The 20,816-nt window shown below is 37.3% G+C and overlaps 1 protein-coding gene across 6 annotated transcripts in view; it reads left to right on the forward strand.

Annotated features, from left to right (window-relative positions):
• astn1 (astrotactin 1) overlaps positions 1 to 20,816 on the forward strand; it is a 281,516-nt gene that overhangs the window by 106,438 nt on the left and 154,262 nt on the right. For all 6 annotated transcript variants that reach the window (XM_053233344.1, XM_053233343.1, XM_053233345.1 and 3 more), the window contains 3 exons: positions 2,860 to 2,944; positions 6,087 to 6,161; positions 17,343 to 17,480. In XM_053233344.1, coding sequence (XP_053089319.1) covers positions 2,860 to 2,944; positions 6,087 to 6,161; positions 17,343 to 17,480 — 298 coding nt within the window. The remainder of the gene's footprint in view (positions 1 to 2,859; positions 2,945 to 6,086; positions 6,162 to 17,342; positions 17,481 to 20,816) is intronic.

The raw sequence follows: 20,816 nt of genomic DNA on the forward strand, positions 1-20,816 counted from the left end.
GAGATTTCAGCTGCATTGTGGTATGATGTAAAGTTTTTTTTTTTTGGTGTAAGTTTGTGTACTGATGCTCAGATTTACAAAACTGTCAGTTAATCTACAGTAAATATTTTTTACTACAGCTGTGTCACAAGTTATCAAAATTATTATCAACATAAACTGGAAAGAAGATCTGACCTGTACTTATTACTTTATATAATGGCTTATTTAAACTTAAGCTTATATACGCATACTGCAGTTAAATAACAGTTCAAGCAGCACACATCTTATTATTTATGTTAGAATTAAGCAGCGCCTAGGGTTTTTGTGGTAAAATGTTTTTTTGCTCTGCCTGCTATGATTTTTTTTTTGCTAGTAATGTTGATACTTTTGCAATATCGAACGACCTGGTAGAGCAGAGAGAACAGGAAGCGGTCATTATGCTTGTCTATGAAGCATGGTTGCATGTATGGTTACAAGTAGAACTAGATCAGATATTTTTGTACATGATGATCAAACCACATGCCTCAAAACATAGTGGACATTACTTGCAGCAGTAAAATGATAAATAAATATAAATACAAATTTTATCACAGCCAAACAATTTTCAGTAAAAAAGTTCAAATGTGAAGTTATACTTTTTCCTTTAAAAATTGCTATAAAAATATATCAATTTACAAATAATTCATGTTGTAAAGAGAATTGAAAATAGAGGGTAAAATGCTACTGCTTTCTTCACTCTTTGGTATTTGAAATATCACACATTCGAAATACCAGTTATTTGGTCATGCCACGATTCAGAGTGCATCCTTATCAGTCCTGTACAAACAAATCACAAATGACATGCTTACACTGTGACCTAACAAAACACATTAGTGTCAGCAAGAGTGACTGGGAGGGTCTGACACATCTGCAGCGCTGCTTAACAATCTGATGGGGGGGATATGCCCTGTATACATCAAATACAACAGCAGCGCTCACAGACCGTCCACAGAACACTTCATAGCATCACAACAGTGCACACTTTTGCTGTAGTACTGCACACTAAAGCCACTTTTAGGACATTTAAATGCATGTTTTTGGAGTAGTGTAGGCTTGTTAAATTTTTCTTGCAGAATACTGTAAGCTTTCTGAAAAGGTCATGCTTACGAAAGTGCATGCCTGGAGGATTGTAGGAAATAGTACTTTCATGATGTAGTGTTTCAACAAATTCCAGTGAATCACACTAACACAGTTGAGAAAAATATATTTATTTTCCTCTGCTTGTGATTTATCATTAAAAAAATTGTGATAAATAATTTAATTGTCCAGAACTGATACCCTTAAAAAGAAGAAAAACAAGCATTTCCACCATTTCAGGTGCAGGGAGTAATAATATTATAAGCGGTGCAGTCGGGAGCTGCATGCTGGCAGCGGCAATCACTTAAAGTCAACTGGATGGTTGATTTGTAGGTGATTCCCCAGTAATGTGCAGTAAACTTTAACAGTATATTTCCAATATAATCCTTTTACAAGTCAGTGGTCTAATGCCCACATGGCTGACATTTTTCTGTTGGTCTGTTGCTCAAAGTGTTTGAATGCATCTGAGCACTGATCAGCACAGAAAAAAAAAACTGAGCATATTTAATCACCTTCTAATTATCCTCACTATTAACGATATTTGTAAAATGTTAAATTTGTTACTTTGTTGTAGGCCTATTTAATAATATTTTTCTGCCTTTTTTTTCAGTGGCATCCATAATACATAATACAAACTGATGTTAAATATACAGTATACTCATCTATTGTTAGCTAAATTGAATATACAGTGACAGATTTTATTTCACATTAATTAACTTAAGACATTCTCCATTTACCATGACAGAGAGCATGGACGCCCCACAAGTTGAAAGCATGTAAGACAGGGAAAGGGGGCGGGGCTTCCAGATGATGTGAGTTAATATTAGAGAGTTCAAGTCACCTGCACAAATCACTCCAAATTTAATTTTTGATTGGCTAATCTCTGATTTTATTGGGGAGAAAAAGACTGCTCTTTTGGCATATTTTTGTGTGATAACTTGTACTAGCATAATCCAATGTTAAATTGCAGAGCACCTATGCAAAATGCATAAAGTTTGGAAGTTACAGTAATAGTACAATCAGAGAAAACATCACTTGACATTGTGGCACTTTAAAATTGTATATGGTTGATTAGGTCATTATATCATGTTTTATAGGACACATTGTTTTTATTTCCTTTTCTAGCACAGATAGGATAATTAGCTAGCTTTTGACAGGCTAGACAAGGCAGAACAAGTCCTGAACTACAGAATAACACACACATATTAAAGTTAGTCTTTTATTTTGATCCCTTCAAACAACAAAAAATAATAATATGAGCTGCAAGAGTAATTGCGAAATTTTATAGTCAGGTTTCTCTACAAATAATCAAAGCTGACTGTAGCTCTGATGTCTGTCCTTGAGCAGCCTGGACAAGCAATCAGACACTTTAATGAATGCAGCAGGGACTTCAGTAGAATATAGGATATTCAGAGTTTACACTAGGTGAACATCAGAAATATTTTGTGCTAAGGATTCTATCCGCAAAGCTAGTAACGAGTGCAGCATGTCTGCTTCTCCCAAACTAATCCTGACCCAGGGTGAATGGCCACGTGCATTGTTAATGACATGTTACACAGGTCATTTATGTGGCACAAGGCTTTGTGAGATTTAGGTGAAATCATGCTAAAACCTCCATTTCCATCTCGCCTGCTTTCCTGTGGGGTCACACTGCAATTATAGAGTGTTGCATTAGTAACTCTGTCCATATTAACTGATATATTAAGTTGTGCATTTCACCTGCTGGGAGCCCAGTTTAAATATGCATTTCATATTCATTTACAGGTGAATGCCAGTGTTTTGATGGGTATATGAAAGACCCTGTTCACAAGCATCTCTGTATTCGCAATGAATGGGGACCAAATCAGGGGTGAGTAAGCTGAATTTAACCACATCTCATTTTATTCTGCTGTACCTTATACATGATGGTCAGTAAAGGATGAACAACCTCATAGAAACATTAACGTTGGCATCTCAAGTGGTGTAGCAGAAGAGCATTCATCCTAACTTCAGGAGATCATGAGTTCCTGAATCCTAAAGATGCCGCAGAGGTTAAAAGAGGTTAGATAGCGCTTTCCTCAAAGTGTGTTACACAGCATTAGAAGTAGTCTAAAAAGATGTGATTGGCTGGCTTCACGTGTCTCAAAGGAAGCATGTGTTAGCCTTCAGCCTCCCCACCTGGCAGTTGTTGTATGATGGGGAAAGCTGGGAATGGGAAGGAGACCAAATTGAGGAGAAAATGGGGGGAAAATTTACATTAAATACAGCCCCAGTTATGACTTTTAAAGTTAATTGTGAATCATTTCATTAATTTTGTATACTATTCTGTACACTGTCTCTCTCATCTTTCTCTCTTTTGCTTCATTTTTCTGTGTTATTTATGCACAATTTAAAAGGACAAAATGAACTGCTCTGCTAAATAACCCGTGGGCCATTATGTAGATAGTTAGGTATAAAAGGGATTTAGATAGTGTGCTTGTTTGATATCACTTTAAATTCCCTCACTTTCAACTCATTACAAGTCACCTTAGATATGCTAAAAAAAAGAAAAAAGAAAAAAAAGATAACAGTTAGGTAACAGGTCAAGGTCTTCAGGATGAGAGTCTTACAAGCCAATAAACAGATGGCATCCTGTTCCTAAGTCAGATTTGCTAGCAATACTGTAACATTACAAAGTGATCACAAAAAAATCAGAAAACTGAGCTAAAATAGCTAAAATTCTGAAATCATTTACACAGACAAAAACAAAATCCTCTAAAATCCAGAATCCTCTAAAGAGAAGCATTTAATACATATGAAGTTAATTAGAGTTTATTTCTTGCCAAACAGTGTTTCACATGTACTTGTCAGGATTTTGGGCTGCTGTTCTGGAGTGTTTAATACTCAGAGGTGTGGAAAACCTTGGCGTTTTAATTGGAAGTGAGATGGGAGTGATGATGGTTGGTGAGATGGATCTGTTAATTAGAAATCTGATTGGAACAATTGGGAAGATAGGCAGCAGGGAAGTGCATAGCTCATGACGGTGAGGGGTTTGTGTGCTGGGAGGCATGCTGAGAAGGTGTGAAGATTATTTAATTGGACCTAACACCTCAGGGAGGCAAAAAGAAATCCGATGAGGGGGAAAAAAGCTATTTAAAAATTTAAAAGAACCTAAATATTTCCTTTGCTGAACTTCATATGTTCATAGCCATTTCACTGATAAAGGGTTTACTCAAATGGCATTTGTGATAGCATTTGGGCAAAAATCATTGTGCTCCCAAAAATTGTTCTATATGTCAAGTACTAGAGGATAATTTAATATTTAAAAAACAGAGCTTTGGCATCAAGAGGCAGCCTCTGCTGATTCTGACAGCTTTCTTTGAGAGTCATTGTCTCCTTGTCTGCTCTTCTCTGTCTCTGACCCTCCAGCTGCCACCACATTTAGCTCTATCACTTCCTAAATATCTGCATCACTCCACTCATGACTACATGCCAGGCAGGGAAAGGTGCCTCAGTAACAGTATCTATCAGAAAGGTGTTTTGGTGACCAAATGTCCAGACAAGGATAGGAATATGTGACAGTTTTGACCTTGATGGGACATTCTTTTATTTGAAAAAACAAACAAACAAAAGATCCTAACCAGCTTAAGGTTAGAGTTAGGTTTAGATGTAAGCATAGCTGCATTAATAATTATGTCAGTGGGAGGGCCTCACAAGGATTGTAAGTCAATTGTGGGGTTTTTTTGTGTGTAGCAAAACATTACCTTCACACTCAGCTTTCTGCTAATGAAATGGTATGCTCTTAAAAGTTTTGCAATACAGAAATTTCAGTGTGCGTGCATGAGTCAGCTGATGCGTCTGAGTACACATTTTCATTGAACATTCTGTTAAATGATGAAGTGCCATAAAATGAGTAGTCTGTGTTTGTGTGTAAGAATAGTTGAAGTCAGAATTCTACATACACCTTAGCCAAATACATTTAAACTCAGTTTTTCACAATTCCTGACATTTAATCATAGAAAACTTTCCAAGCTTTAAGTTCCTGGCTGATGTCTTGAGATGTTGGTTCACTGTATCTACCTAATTTTCCTTCATCTATTTTGTGAAGTGCACCAGTCCCTCCTGCAGCAAAGCAGCCCCACAACATGATGCTGCCACTTCCATTTCTTCCTTGCTGAGCAGCCTTTCAGGTTATGTCAATATAGGACTTGTATAGATATATAGATATATAGATCCTTTTCTGTTGTTCTGGTTGATTTGCACTTTTCGTGCCAAATCACGTTCATCTCTAGGAGATAGAATGCATCTCCCTCCTGAGCGGTATGATGGCTGCGTTGTCCCATGGTGTTTATACTTGCACACTATTGTTTGTACAGATGAATGTGGTGCCTTCAGACGTTTGGAACTTGCTCCAAAGGATAAACCAGACATGTTGAAGTCCACAATTTTTTTTCTGAGGTCTTGGCTGATTTCTTTTGATTTTCCCAAGAGACACTGAGATAGGCCTTAAAATACATTCACTGGTACACCTCCAATTGACTCCAGTTAGCCAATTAGCCTATCAGAAGCTAATTGCTTAAAGGCTTGACATAATTTTCTGGAATTTTCCAAGCTGTTTAAAGGCACAGTTAACTTAGTGTATGTAAACTTCTGACTCACCACTGGAATTGTGATATAGTCAATTAAAAGGGAAACAATCTCTTGTAAAAAATTGTTGGAACAATTACCTGTGTCATGCACAAAGTAGATGTCCTAAAATGACCTGCCAAAACTATACTTTTTTTTTTTTATAAAATGAAGTCTGTGAAGTGGTTAAAAAATGAGATTTTCAGTAAAAAAAAAAAGAACAAAAACACACAAAAAACTTTCAGCATTCTGTAACGTGCATGCATAGGTTTAATGAACACGTTCAGTGCTGTTATTGAGTAGTTACAATTTTAAAGAGTTCCTATGTCAAATTCTACAGTGAAGCTAGGGATGATTTATGAGAAATGGAAAAATCACACAGCAGTCTGATTCTGTTTTGTTCCCAGTCCTTGGCCATACACCATTTTCCAGCGTGGTTTTGACTTGGTGATGGGGGAGCAGCCATCAGATCGCATCTTCAGGTAAGAACACTGACAGCCCTTAGCACAGCTGCCTGTATTCTCTTTATTGGATATTTGTGTGAACGGTGATATTCAAGGCTACAATCTGAGGGTTTTTTAAAAAAGATTATTCATTGTTACAATTTACTGACACTTGAAGACATCACACTTCAAATAGCTTGTCTCATTATTTTAGTGCAGTTTTTACAAGCAGTAAAACCATTAACCATTCCTTAAAACCATAACTGTAACATAATTACAACACAGTTATTATTTAATTGTATGTATCACATTCTGTGAAGTTTTTACATATGTGGTAGCATGGGGAAACCCTGCACATTGTGACATTTTCTGCTAAACAGTTCTGCAAATTACAGGTTTTCCTGAACTGAAGTATGTTTTCCTTTTGCATGTGTCTCAAGCAGCAGTGAAGTTCTAACATTTTAAACTCTGATACCCCCAATAGTGAATAAGGAGATAATCACATTTCAAGATTTCAGTCCAGTTCCACTGAATGATATACCATGTATCTCTAGGTTTCTAACCTAATCTACTTACTGTAAGAAAACATTACTGCCAGATTTTATACCAAAATTTTTTAGCTTACAAGTTTACAATGGGAAATGAGTTCTCACTTATCAGATTACCATCATTATCCACATCAGTGTCTGTATCATCACCTGAGGTAAAACTCACTCACGACATTTAAGTGAAGCCTCATCAGCGGCTTTATTAGGTCATATAATCATTTTTAAACTTGATTTGCTGTTGTCTATACAGACTATGCAAGGGCTCTTCTCTGTTTTAATGGTGACATGACAGCACAGTAGCACTGCAAAAAATTTTGACAGATGTTATCTTAAAAACTGACTTAAGGCTTATGTCTTTTTTTGCTATGGCCCATAACTATGAAAATGTTGGTCAAGGTTTTTAGACGTATTTAGACAGACTGACTGTTTGTGTTTGTTAAACTAGTGCCAAGTAATGCGAGTGGATATGGATGCAAATACAGTAAAAGCATAATTTATTGAGAGGCAGGCAGACAAATCCAAAACATGAAACAAAACACGTGAACAGTACACAGGCAAGGTCAGGCGATCACCTAACAGCTATGATCATCTGAAATATGCGAGCTAGGAAACAGAACATAGTCAAAAAACAGGAAGTCAAAAAAATGGAACAAAGGATCAGTATGAACAGGCGGCAAACACTGAATGGTACTTCACATGGGACAAAGACACACAGGGGTTTAAATATACCAACTAATCAAAGGTAAAACCCAAAACAGGTGTGGGCACTAAGGACACGTGAGGGAAACAACCAATGGCAGTACAGTGGAGGAGACAGGACATGATCCAAAACAAAACACACGTGGCAGTGTAAACATAAATGAAAATGTGGACGCACATGCCGAAGCACTGTGGGATGTTATGCACACTGAGCGCCTCTGCATGCTGTGTTCGGCACTGAAGGGAAAACCCTGACAACTGGTTCCTTACACAGCATGATGTTTGCATGCAAAAGGCCAAGGCAAATTATAAGTTATGTATATCTTTTGTTAAAACAGAGCTGTGGTTCCCTGGTGGTCTAGTGGCTAGCATGTGGCGCTCTCACCCCCATGATCCTGGTTCGATTCCTGGTCAACCAACCAACCCCAGCCACTTGAGGGCTGCACAAGGCAGTGCACTGTCAGTGCTGGTCCCAAGCCCTGATTGGGAACAGCTGAAAGAGAGGCAGTAAAAACAAAAAAAGTTTAAGTTATTTAGCAGAAAAACACACTTTGGTGATAAACAGATTTTCATCCTTTTTTTTCTCAGAATTCTGGCACATCCAGTGGGTTTTCCCAGACCACCACACACATCTTAATGCATTTCCTAACATTTTACAAGCTAAAATGTAAATGTCAGGCTTCTTGTTTAATCAGCCAGCTTCTGTCATGTAAAGTACCCTGGAAAGGAGCGATATTAGATCAGAAGACCACCAGCCAAACTCACACTGAATGGATTACACACATTTTCCATGTTACCGTTTATTTAATAAAATCTGTCCCCATTAGCTTTTATCATATTTTCTCAACCTTAGCCAGTGCCAAATAATATTTTTTAGTTCATTTTTGGCATTCGAGCCCACTTATGTTTTATCCATAAATTATGAGTACATGTAAACAAGCGGAAGGAAGCTCACTGTTGAAAATAAGACAAGACATTCTTGTTCAGGCATATGTAACATAACAACTATATGGCTGTAATTTAGAAATTAATCAGTATAATAGCCAAAGTATAGGGGAGGATGACTGTGAGAGTCATGTCTTGGAATTTTTATCAAGGATAATCTAGTAACTATGCTTAATGATTTGAGTATGTATGAAAAGACATCTCATTCCTAACAGTACAGATGTAATTAATCACTGTTAATGTGCACAAATGGCTTTTACACACATGAATTTGGGTTTATTTATAAAAAATTGTGTTTCATTCAGAAGGGGGCAAAGTTGGATTCGGTTTAGTGCTTTAGCTCACGGCACTTTATTGGAGATGTGTGTTTTGGTAATTAAGCACTTTGTTACACCTGAGGAAGTTGCCAGTCTAAATCTCACCTGAATATATGCACAAAGACCGGAAAGATGATTAATTGTTCTATTTCTAAGCAAACTTAAACTTCAATATTTGATACGCTTGTACGAAATATTTATATTCAATTTTACCTAGTTCTTCAGTATAATTTATGTGTATTACTGATTTGGAACTGAAATGGTAAAAAAGCCCATAATTAATTTTTTTTTTTTTGTTTTTTTTTGTAATAAAGGATTCTTTTTTTAGCACTATGATGCCACACTTTACCCTTTTGGTAATTGTGAAGTAATCTCCCATAATGCTTTGTTTTTCAAATAGCATATAGGGATAACATAAAACCTTGCATACTGTTAATGGTTCCAAAAGTTGCGTAGTGCTTAATTAGGGAGTGTTCCACAAACCAGTGTAGGTATAATAACATTTTCTTCATCATTCAGATGAAGACAGTGGCATAATACCAGTTTAATACATTTGCCAAATTAGAATCATGCACAGGCATCTAATGCACTATATTAAAAGGCAGGCGTTAGTCAGAGTTATATTCATCACCCACAGAAGTTAGAACAGGAAAGTATAATTGGACATAATTAAGCCTTTGCTTTTATGCCTATTTTTGTTGTCATTTAATTCCTAATATGACATTTAGTGTCATTCCTATCCTTGCCCTTTCATTATGCTAACTCAGCATTTTCTTAAATGCAAATTAAACAATTTTGATACAAAAATGCAAAGTCTGTTAAATGGTGGCTTTAATTGTTTCAGTGCCCTTTCTGTTACAGTTTATCACATGATGCATGATTAATGTATGTCTGATATTGAGAATCTCATTACAGAGGCTACACCTTCTCTAAAGATCAATGAAGTGACAGTGTTCACCTGAAAGCCTAGTATATTTAGTTCAGTTCAATTCAGTTAGAACCCCTCCTCTACTGGATGATAGCAGATAGTGGGATTATACACCAATCAGCTATAACATTAAAACCACAACAGGTGAAATGCATAACACTGATTATCTTGTTACAACGGCATCTGTCAAAGCGTGTGATATATTAGGCAGCAAGTGAACAGTCAGTTCTCAAAGGTGATGTGTTGGAAACAGGAAAAATGGGCAAGCATACGCATCTGTGAGACTTTGACAAGGGTCAAATTGTGATGGCTAGACGACTGGGTCAGAGCATCTCCATATCGGCAGGTCTCGTGGGGGTGTTCCCGGTATGCAGTGGTTAGTACCTAGCAAAAGTGGGCCAAAGAAGGACAACCGGTGAACTGGCGATAGGATCATGGGCGCCCAAGGCTCACTGATGCGCACTGGGGAATGAAGGGTATCCAGTTTGGCCCGATCACACAAAAGAGCTACTGTAACACAAATTGCCAACAAGCTTAATGCTAGCTATGATAGAAAGGTGTCAAAGATGTCAGCAGGTTAATGCACCCTGCCACACTGCAAAAATTGTTCAGGAATGGTTTGAGGAACAAGGCAGAGTTCAAGGTGTTGACTTGCCCTCCAAATTCCCCAGATCTCAATCCGATCAAGCATCTGTGGGATGTGCTAGACAAACAAGTCTGATAAATGGAGGCCCCACTTCATAACTTAGGAGTTAAAGGATCTGCTGCTAACATCTTTGTGCCTCCCCTCTTTGGGGGAGCTCTGCAGGGGAGGCCGCCTCGTCTGGCTCTTTTTGGAGCTCAGCTGTGGAGGCCACCCCGTCGGCCTCTTCTGGCTGGAGCTTGGCTTGATCGTCCTTTCATTAGGTCTTCAGAGCCATCAAAGGGGTCCTGGGGATACATGAAAGCCAACTGGGGGAATTGGACTGAGTCAAACTGTGGCGTGGTCATCCTGGCGTAACTCCCCTCTTGCCTTCCTGCTGCATCCAAGGTGTAGACCTCAAACCGAGAGTTGAGACAGATGCAACTGCAGTTAAATGCAAATGGATGAGACTGATGCAGTTTTATTAGAGGGGAAGGCAGACAAATCCTAAACGTGAATCAAGCTCATGAGCAGAAAAGAGGTAGAGGTCAGGCGATGCAAATACAAAGAGGCAATACAAAGAGTGTAAACGAGGAAACAAAACAACATCAAGAACCAGGGAATCAGAACACAGAAAAAAAAGGCTTAGTAAAGACACACAGGTAAGCGCTGAACTATACTTTGTGCCAGACAGACGGGGGTGTAAATACACAAACTAATCAAAGAGAAAACTAAGAACAGGTGTGAGTGATAATGACGCATGAGGGATACAACCAGTGATAATACAAGGGAGGAGACAAAACTTATATATATATATTATGCTTGCCCATTTTTCCTGTTTCGAACACATCAACTTCGAAAACCGACTGGTCACTTGCTGCCTAATATATCTCAACCCTTGACAGGTGCTATTGTAACGAGATACAGTGAACTATGCAATAATAAGTGTGATATGCTACAATCTTTCAGTTGTACAAGTTATCACTGATCTGTCAGATTTTAAGCAGTTTGTAATTATAACAGTCTGAGAAAGAAAAGATATAAGGGTGAAATCTTTTGCATTTCGCAGTCTAATTTGGGCTAGGCTCCTTAACGTCAATGATGTTAAATTAAATATCAAATTAGGATTAGAAATACAGATGTTTTTTGAAATAGGATTTATGGGCCCTGGCTGTCTCCTAAGCCTAACTGCCATAATTATGTTTGCTTCATATTTTTTTGTATTTACATTTATTTACGTATTTAATTCCTTATGTACTTACTTGCGTACGTACATACTTATGAACTTACGTCCTTAAGTACTTACTTACTTACTGCCAGCAAAGACCATGTATGTTTTCCTTTGGTTGTAAAGCATGTATATCTACTACATCCAGATGGGAGCACTAGCAGAATTAGGAAATGTAAATACAAAGCATCAAGGTTGGATCTGTGACAGAAGCCTGTTTCTGATAGTCTGATGGTGAGATGATATCCACAGAGTCACGGCTTTGGGTTCCAACAGCAGTGATGAAAATTTGCATATCTAACATATCCTTGTCAATGACTATACCTCTGTCAGTCTGTGTAGTGTTGAATCCAATGCAAAATGCAACACCCCTTATCTGGAGAACTTGGCTACAATTACAGAATTATAAAACTCATACCTTTCATTTATGTCTGCATAATTAGTGTTACTTTGCAATCAGTGTAACAGCAATAGACAATGAATCTGTGTATAGCTTGTGTAAGCGGTTCCACTGGTTTAGTGAGTTTTCAGGTGATTGCCACAGTCTGTACATAAATGGTCTGCCAGAGTACAGGCCTAGACCTGCTCACAAACACATCTGTCTTTCTTCATTGAAGATTCATGCTTTTACCAATTTCACTGGTCTCGAGGGATCCAGGTGGCACTGATTAATACACCCGTGCTGTTGGACCATTCATGCAGCAGGTTGTCTAAACAGATGGCCAGGTCGATGAAATGGTTCAGAGTCAGGGTGTTATCATGACAGGCTAACTTAATCTTCACTTCTTCCTGCAAACCCAGGCAAAGTGAACTGATGAGGTCCTACTCATGCAACTACTACAAGCAGCCAGGGTGCAGAAGGTGAGAGCATAGTTAGCCATAGATAGCTAGGGTGTGAGCACAGGAGGTAGAGCATGGGGGATGTGCTCCTGATGATCGAGCTGTGTTTATATCTGTTTGTTATGTGACTGACTGGAAATTGACCCCATGACCACTGTTAATTTGAGCAAATTCTCAATTATCGTTTTGAAGTGTGGGGTTCATCCCTCCAGTACAATTCCAGAGACTTGAACAATCATGGCTGAGGTGAAGCTGTTCTGGCAGCTTGTGGTGGCCCAAATTTAACAAAATATTATCTTCCAGTTGATATATACAGTTGGATTTTAATTATTAGCAAAGTCAGACGAATAGTGTATGTAACAGCTATTTAAAAAAGTCAGATTTTTACTGAAATGTTGCATCTCCCTTTCTGAATGTGATATTATCTATTAACAAGTAACCCTTTACTTTCATAATTGCCTGTGATCACTGTGTATATTCTGAAGCTTTTGGATCCTCTCAGATGTAATTTTACTCACTGATGCATTTTTTTGTGCTGTGTGATTTCTTGGCCAAACTTTGTCCGTTCTTCTTAACCTGTGTTTTATAACTCTGCCAAATGTGATTCACTGCCTTGTTTAAATGAAGTTTGGACACTGAGAGGTTCATAGCAAACTCCAACTTCTTTTCTTTGGTTCTTTACAAGCTGTTTTTTGTTGATTTGCCTTATGCTTTATATTGTTATCTTGTTACAGGACACACTACATTTCCTTGTAGATAAGTTATAACATACAACATTTTATGTTTTCATTTTGGGTCCAGGCTGCACAGTATAGCATGACTATTACATTTTGTTTATTAACATACTGTATTTATGTATTGCAGGTTGACTGAGCATTCAATTCCATGTTTCTGTAAGAGGTCAATACAGTAATAAAGTATTGGCAAACAGTCTTACCTTTTTGAGGTGTACATACGTTATCTGCTTATACGAACATGGAATTGAATGCTCAGTTCATTTGTGTTAAAAATGATTATGGAGTCTCATTCCAGTACAGCTTCTTATTTTTTAAGCTCATATGCCAGGCAGTGAATGATTTTAATGCCCTCAAACTATACTGATTATCACATTTACATTTATAACACTCTTAATCAGATTTATAATACACTTATGAAGCACTATATGTACCTTCTACAACTTTCACAAAGTGTCATGAATGCTCTGTTAGTAAAAAAGAAGCTAATAACTTGAAAGATATGGATAAAAAAGCTTACAGTAACAGAATGTCTCAATCAGTCAGCTCATAATGGTAAGTGATTGTGGTTGTTCTGTCTTCTATGCATAGACAAAGTTGCATAAAATGTTAAATATCACCTTAGGCATTTCAAAAATTCTCCAGTATTGCTTTATAAAATAATTATGCAATGCTTATGAATGTGTTATAAAGGCACTATGTAGGTACTCTTCCAACAAAGTGTTACCAATTCGTTAAAATGTTTTTGTAATTAGTTCTTTGTGCTTCATCTAGTGTGTTGTGGATGAGTAAATATTGGCTCTGTTGTGTGACTATTAATGTTCTAGGAATATTAAGGAATTTGTTATTTTAAAAAACAGTGCAAATTACTCATGTTTATGAAGAGACACCTCACTGATAAATCCTTCTGTAATCTTTCAGAAACAAAGGCTTGTTTGTTCTGTTGTGTTAAAAAAAAATTGCTGTTAATTGTTTATGAAGTTGTTATAAATGGCCACACATTTATTACTATTATTATTATTGTTATTATTATCATTAGGCGGCCAAACACTAAAGGTGAGTAGGCACCCTGTTGTTATTCTATTTTTTCTTCTTCTTCTTCTTCTTCTTCTGGCTAGAGTGTCTATGGCAGCCCATAGAACTGTCTGGTAAAAAGTTGAAATTGGTGAAATTTGGCACACTGATTGGGCATGGTGTAAGGAACATTCTGACTAAATTTGGGCCAAGTGCTGCCAAAGCTCTAGCGCCACCGTTGGGTCAAATTTGGGCATAATTTGGAAGTACGTTTATGATCAAAATTTTTGAACTGTGTGTCCAAAAGCCAGGCATTTCTGGATTTCCTGGATCGAGATGAGTTCAGCGCACCCTATTACATCAATTTCCGCCTAATTAGATTTTCTGCCATCTTGGATTTTGTTAAAAACTTTTCTTTTGCTACTCCTCCTACAAATTTTGTCCAATCATTACCAAATTTGGCAGTCGTCATCTTCAGAGCAGACCTCGCAAAAGTAACAAAAGAATTTGGAATATTCCAAACGGTTTGTCTGTAATGGGCCAACGACTCTGACAGTGAAGCCGCCAAACAAGAAGTGAGGCTGTATCTCAGCAACAACTTGACGCAGGGACCATGACCTGAGACTATGCAACAAAATTAGTGCCAGCGTCACCTACTGGTCAAAAGTAACATTAACATGCTAAAAAATGCTTACATCTAACTGCCATTTTTGCTACTCCTCCTACAAATTTTGTCCAACCTTCACCAAATTTGGCTCACGTCATCTTGAGACCAGTCTGAACAAAAGTTATCAAAGAATATTGATATTTAAACCATTCTCGGGTAACGCGCTGACAAATGCAAAACAGGATGTGAGGGTGTATCTCAGTAATGCATCTACGTATCATCACGAAACTTGATGAGTATTCTCAGGACCATGCCCTGAATGTACCAAAGACGTTTCGTGAGTGTGCCAACTTTTATTTTTTCCTTATGTTATTTGAAGAGTCTCATTCACAGTTCTTTTTTCCTATAATTCCTTGGGGCATGCTGAAGTGAATGCAAACCAAGTTCTGAAATTCAAGTGTACTTCCTGTCGACCATCTTGGATTTTGTCAAAAACTGTTTTTTTGCTGCTACTCCTCCTACAAATTATGTCCAGTCAACAACAAATTTGGCATACATCCTATTCAGACCACCCTGGACAAAAGTTATCAAAAGAATGTTGATAGTCCAAATGATTTGCCTGTAATGTGCCAATAAATCTGACATTGAAGCTGCCAAACAGAATTTGAAGCTGTATCTCAGCAAAGACCTTACAGACTGACACAAATCTTGGTAGGCATCTTCAGGACCATGCCCTGAGGCTATACAACAGATTTTGTGACGGTGCCTCTTACTGGTCAAAGGTTACAATAACATGCAGAAAATGTTTTGTCCAATTTTCACCAAATTTGGCTCAGATCATATAGAGACCTGTCTAAACTTGCACAAAGTAGACAAAAAAGGCCCAGACTGGTGAGGAAAAAACATAAATACCTTAGAAATTTTTAAACTGCAAGAAGAAAAAAAAAATAGGTCAGAGCAGTAGCAATCATGACCAAAGTCAAAGTAGCAACAGACGACCACAGGTCACTGCAGCAGTGGCAGCTGCAGCAACAATGCAACCCTGCTGCCCATTTGTTCATCTAGACCTTTCCTCCTACAGTCAGAGAATTCCACCACTGACAGTGATCAAAACATACACATCATGAGTGAAACTACAGATCACTGAGTGAAACTACAGATCTACAGATTATGGCTCTGCTTTCCTGTGATTGCTTAGACAACAATTGCAGGATGTCTATGAATGTGTGGCTCACCGAGTTTGGGTGCTTGGCCCCAAAAAATGCTACTCGCAGCTTTAATTATTATTATTATTGTTGTTGTTGTTGCTTTGATTTGACTGCATATAGAGTGGATTATAATGAGGAATTAAAGTTGGCATTGACTGTTAAGGCTTCATGGGCCCATGAAATTAAGATGATATATAAATCATGTTTTTTTTTCATCCTTTTTGGTTTTATATCAATTTTAGCAGCATAAAGGAAATTAATTAGTAATGATCTAAGACTGTGTTATTAACTATCTGACTAGATGTTATTCAGCCAACAGACCTATGATCAACAGACCTAAAGACTTTTTTTTAAAAGAATAAAATAAAAACTAATTAGCAACTTAGTGCTAAACTAAATAAAAATGAAAAGATTTTGTTATCTTCACCACTAAACAAAATTCATTCTTTTTTGTATAACCTGTCAAGCTTGATATCTCGGTCAGAAATGATGCTTTCTATTTTAGTTGGGCTCTTATTCCTGTAGATTCTGGCTGACAAAAGAATCAGAAGCTGCTGACAAAATTGGTCTTGATGTTCTAGTACTTTTATAGAATATTCATCTCTAGTGGGTTCACCTGAAGTAAAGACTGTCTCCAGATGCTGCATCAATATATTGTAGACATTATTTAGCATAAATAACAAAGTGGCTTTTGTGCGTGAAACACAGCCAAGAGTGTTATAGACAGTTATTTCATTTTGTTTACATAAGTGTAAACGTGTAATTTTTCCAGTTGCAGACTTTGGAAGGTGGGAAACACAAGACAGCATTGTGTGATTGCACTGATGCTCACAGTGTGTAGGTGGTCTGTGTACAATGTGAGGATGAAAAGACTATGTAGGCCGTGATATGTTTATTTTACCTTTTCTAATCCTGAGCTGGTTATGAGCTTACAAAGACTTATTAAGTCTGTGCTGTAAACCGAATATATATATATATATATATATATATATATATATATATATATATAAGGTGATTAATATATAAGACGTATTATATATTAAAATATATAAATAAGTATAGGAAATATTTCTTAAAACTATAAAATGTTAACACTACAACCCTGATCATGATAAAGCAGTTGAAAGTGAGTATAATATATTAAGCTGAATACATTTCAGAATGTAATTCGGAAAATGATCATAGTGAAAGCACAAACATTTGTTTCTGACATGATGCCTAATGCAGTATTTAACCAGAAGAGTTTAAGATTTATAATATGGCATAACTACGGTCACCAGATATTTATTTTCCCCATGTGTGGGTGTTTATGCTGATTGCTGTCATTTTCTACAGTTGCCATTATCTTTTACTTGTGATAGTAACTGAGATTTTTGCATTATAAATCATTAAAAAGACATTTCAAACTGTGTTTTAAACTCCTTGATATTTACCAGCACAAGTTTTCATAAGGTAGTACAGTGTTGAATTACAGACAAATTATTAATCTATTTTTGTCACACAATCTGATGTATATCTCCTTTGTTTCAGGTTCACATACACTCTGGGAGAAGGAATGTGGCTGCCGCTGAGCAAAAGCTTTGTCATTCCACCGGCTGAGCTGGCCATCAACCCCTCTGCCAAGTGTAAGACAGATATGACTGTCATGGAAGACGCTGTAGACGTTAGGTGGGAGACTTTTCCACTTTATTAACTTTACTGAAGTACAACAGGACACTATGAGGCAAAATTTTTAACCTCGTACTCTGTCAGCTTCTTAGAAATTATATAGCGCTCTTACTGGGTTTTCCTGAACAAGGCTTTCCTTTGCTTTTAGAGCAGTGTGTTTGGAATTTTGATAATACCCAATATACACTATATGGCCAAAAGTTTGGACACCTCACCATAACACTGATATGTGCTTTTTGAGCATCCCATTCCAGATTTAGTCCCTCTTTGCTGTTATAATAATCCACTCTTCTGGCAAGGCTTTTCATTAGAGTTTGAAGCGTGGGCGTGGGAATTTGTGTTCATTCGGCCATAAGAGCATTAGTGAGGTCAGGCACTGATTTTGGGCGAGGAGGCCTGAGGTGCCGTCGGCGTTCCAGTTCATCCTACAGGTGTTTAGTTGGGCTGAGGTCAGGGCTCTGTGCAGACCACTCGTTCTATCAAAACAACCCTAGGTAAACCATGTCTTCATCGACCTTTGCGTATAATTGTGTGCTTCCAACTCTGGCAGCAGTTTGGGGAAGGCCCACATATGTGCACAAACTTTTGGCCATATAATGTACCTAATCCAGGAAATAGATGCACAAAACCCCAGTTCACCTGCTTGTAGAGACTCCTTAGTCTTTTTTGCATGAGCTGTAAGGAATGTCACACTGACAAACAACATCTTTTGTTTCAAATTTACAAAGTCACATGATTTGTTTTTTTCTCTTATTTTTTCTTGTTTACTCTTATTTCAAAACAACGCAGGCATAATGTTTGTAACTTTTTTATTTAATTTTTATTAGAGTAACTGAACCAAGTATTGATCTGCTGTTAATATAATGGACATAAAGGCACAATACTATTTGTACAGGGTTGTTTTCTAAATATCACCACCATTTACCAATTCTGACCTACTATAGCTTTGTTCTTTCTGTGCTGCTAACCATGTTAACAATGGGGTAATGATCTCTTTAATGCCAAATGATCCATATTAATGCTCTTATCATAGGTATTGATTAATGGCTAATAATGCAAATAAGAGCTCATTTACACATTTCCAGATGTGACCATTTAACCATTATTATTTATATCACTCATGATATACTGTGTTACTCAGCTGAAACACTTCACTGTCTCTGTACTGCAAATATCTAATCTGATATTTTGCAAAGGACCACAAATCTTGAAAAACAAATGAGCACTCTTGTGCTAATTAATGCTACAGTATGTTTTTGTAAGGCCACAGTGATCAGGACCCTCTGAGAATTTTAAGGTCTTCTACTGCAAGTTTTACCTAATAGTAACTGAGGGAATAAATGGCCATCGAAGTTAATCAAAAATCAATTAGAGAAACGTAATACACACTGCCAAGTAATGATTAAATGCTGTATTGATATTTTTCATACAGTTTGCAGACTTCAGGGGCATGTGGAAGAATTCTGAATTTATGATACTATAACCAAATGACTGTAAACCATTTACTGATTTGCAGGTGATTTTCTGATTTTAATTTACTCATTTAGCGTTCTTCTTACTACACTGTTTCTCAAATGAAGTTCACAATTTATTTAAACAGGGCATACTTTATTTGAGTGCACATTTGTTGAATTTTAACATTAGAACAGATGACACTATTTATTTTGGAAAATGACTGTGTCTGGTTTATGCTGAAATCGTCACTTGAGTCTTGACTACGATTCCCATCAGCTACTGCACCTCACCGGATCACGTCACATGACCATCTGTTTTTGCTAATGAATGCAAGTATTTAAGTCACATCTTGCACCTCACTTACTGTCTAGCTTTTGTCTTACTTTGCGGTTAAGTAGTGATTTTCTGTTCTTTAGTCCATGTATGTGTTTTGCCTTGAGATCCTAGTTCATGTTTTTTGTGTGTCTAAGTTTATGTTGTCTGGATTGTTTGTTTTTCATTAAAATTCACGTCTGCACTTGCATCCGCCTTCGCCTCTATTACATGATAGAATGTGACCGAGCAGTAAAATCACTCAGAATCAATACATATATATATATATATATATATATATATATATATATATATATATATATATGGCCACAGAAGGAGCTAAAGAGCTTTATTTATCCTATTATGGATCCAAAGCTGTAAGGTTACATGAAAAAAGGCCAATAGGAGGTGCTTTACAAAATTTCCCTTTTGGGGATCAATAAAGTACATCTATCTATTATTATGATTAGCTTTATAGGGAATAAATACAGTAGTCATTGCTGTAAGGAACCCAGAAACGACCCTCTTAATGGGCATTTGTGGCTGTAGCAAACACATATCTTACCCTGATCTTAATTAGAGTGGCCAGCATATTGTAGACCAGATGCCTAGTTAAGTCTTAGTCCTTGATGTGTTGATATGTTTCATATTGCTTTTATACACACACACACACACACACACACACGACCATACTCTACAGGACATCTCACAAATGCAGACAGATTAATCTTAGAAATTTATGAGTTTTACAATAACTAGTTAGCCTCATTGGTTATATAACCAAGACTGTTTCTATACAAAATTATGTCTCTTTTCCTATCCTGATATGGCATATACACACACACACACAAGCGCGTTCACACACAAAAATTCTAAGTACCTCTGTCCATGACTAGCATACATCATTTCACCCTGTGCATACTGTGCTAGCTCTAAATCAGAGCTAGGTGGGCTAGAATGTCCTGAAGTTTCCTCAGATTTAGGGTTGCAAATGACATTCCTCTGGATTTCAGTACATCGCTCATGCAGAGTGATTGGCGTCCCAAAGGTAAATTTGACAGACCAGGCACTCCTCAGACACTGGAGTGATATGCCCTAAGACACTGAGGTGCAGTTGAGTGAAAATTGCCTCACTGTCAGGTGGTTTGAGTTCACTAGAATGTCTTGCGGTAATTCACACAGTCCTCCCATGTTGTGCTGAAGCCTGGTTACACATGAATGAATAGTTTATTAAGATTTGGTCTGTGATATGCTCTGCAGTGTCTGAGAGTACTCTGCTGCACTGGTATAAATGAGAAGCCTGACTGTTTGGTTATTGGGCATCTGCATTCATTTGTTTGTGCAAATAAATGAATTATTTTTTTTTTTTAATAATTTGAAAACTGAATGCATTTATAAGTACTTGCTTAATGTACTGCCGTGAAAGGCAGCCAGAGATATGCAAGTGCAGGTTTTATTAACATAAACCAAGGCAAACAAAGCAGAAGGATAAGGCAATATTCAGAACAAGAATGGGTGGGTGTTGTGCCCCTTCACTGGGGTGGCATCCAATCCAGGGTGTATTCCTGC

Source organism: Pangasianodon hypophthalmus, chromosome 4 (assembly GCF_027358585.1).
Source record: "Pangasianodon hypophthalmus isolate fPanHyp1 chromosome 4, fPanHyp1.pri, whole genome shotgun sequence".
NCBI classification, from domain to species: Eukaryota; Metazoa; Chordata; class Actinopteri; order Siluriformes; family Pangasiidae; genus Pangasianodon; species Pangasianodon hypophthalmus.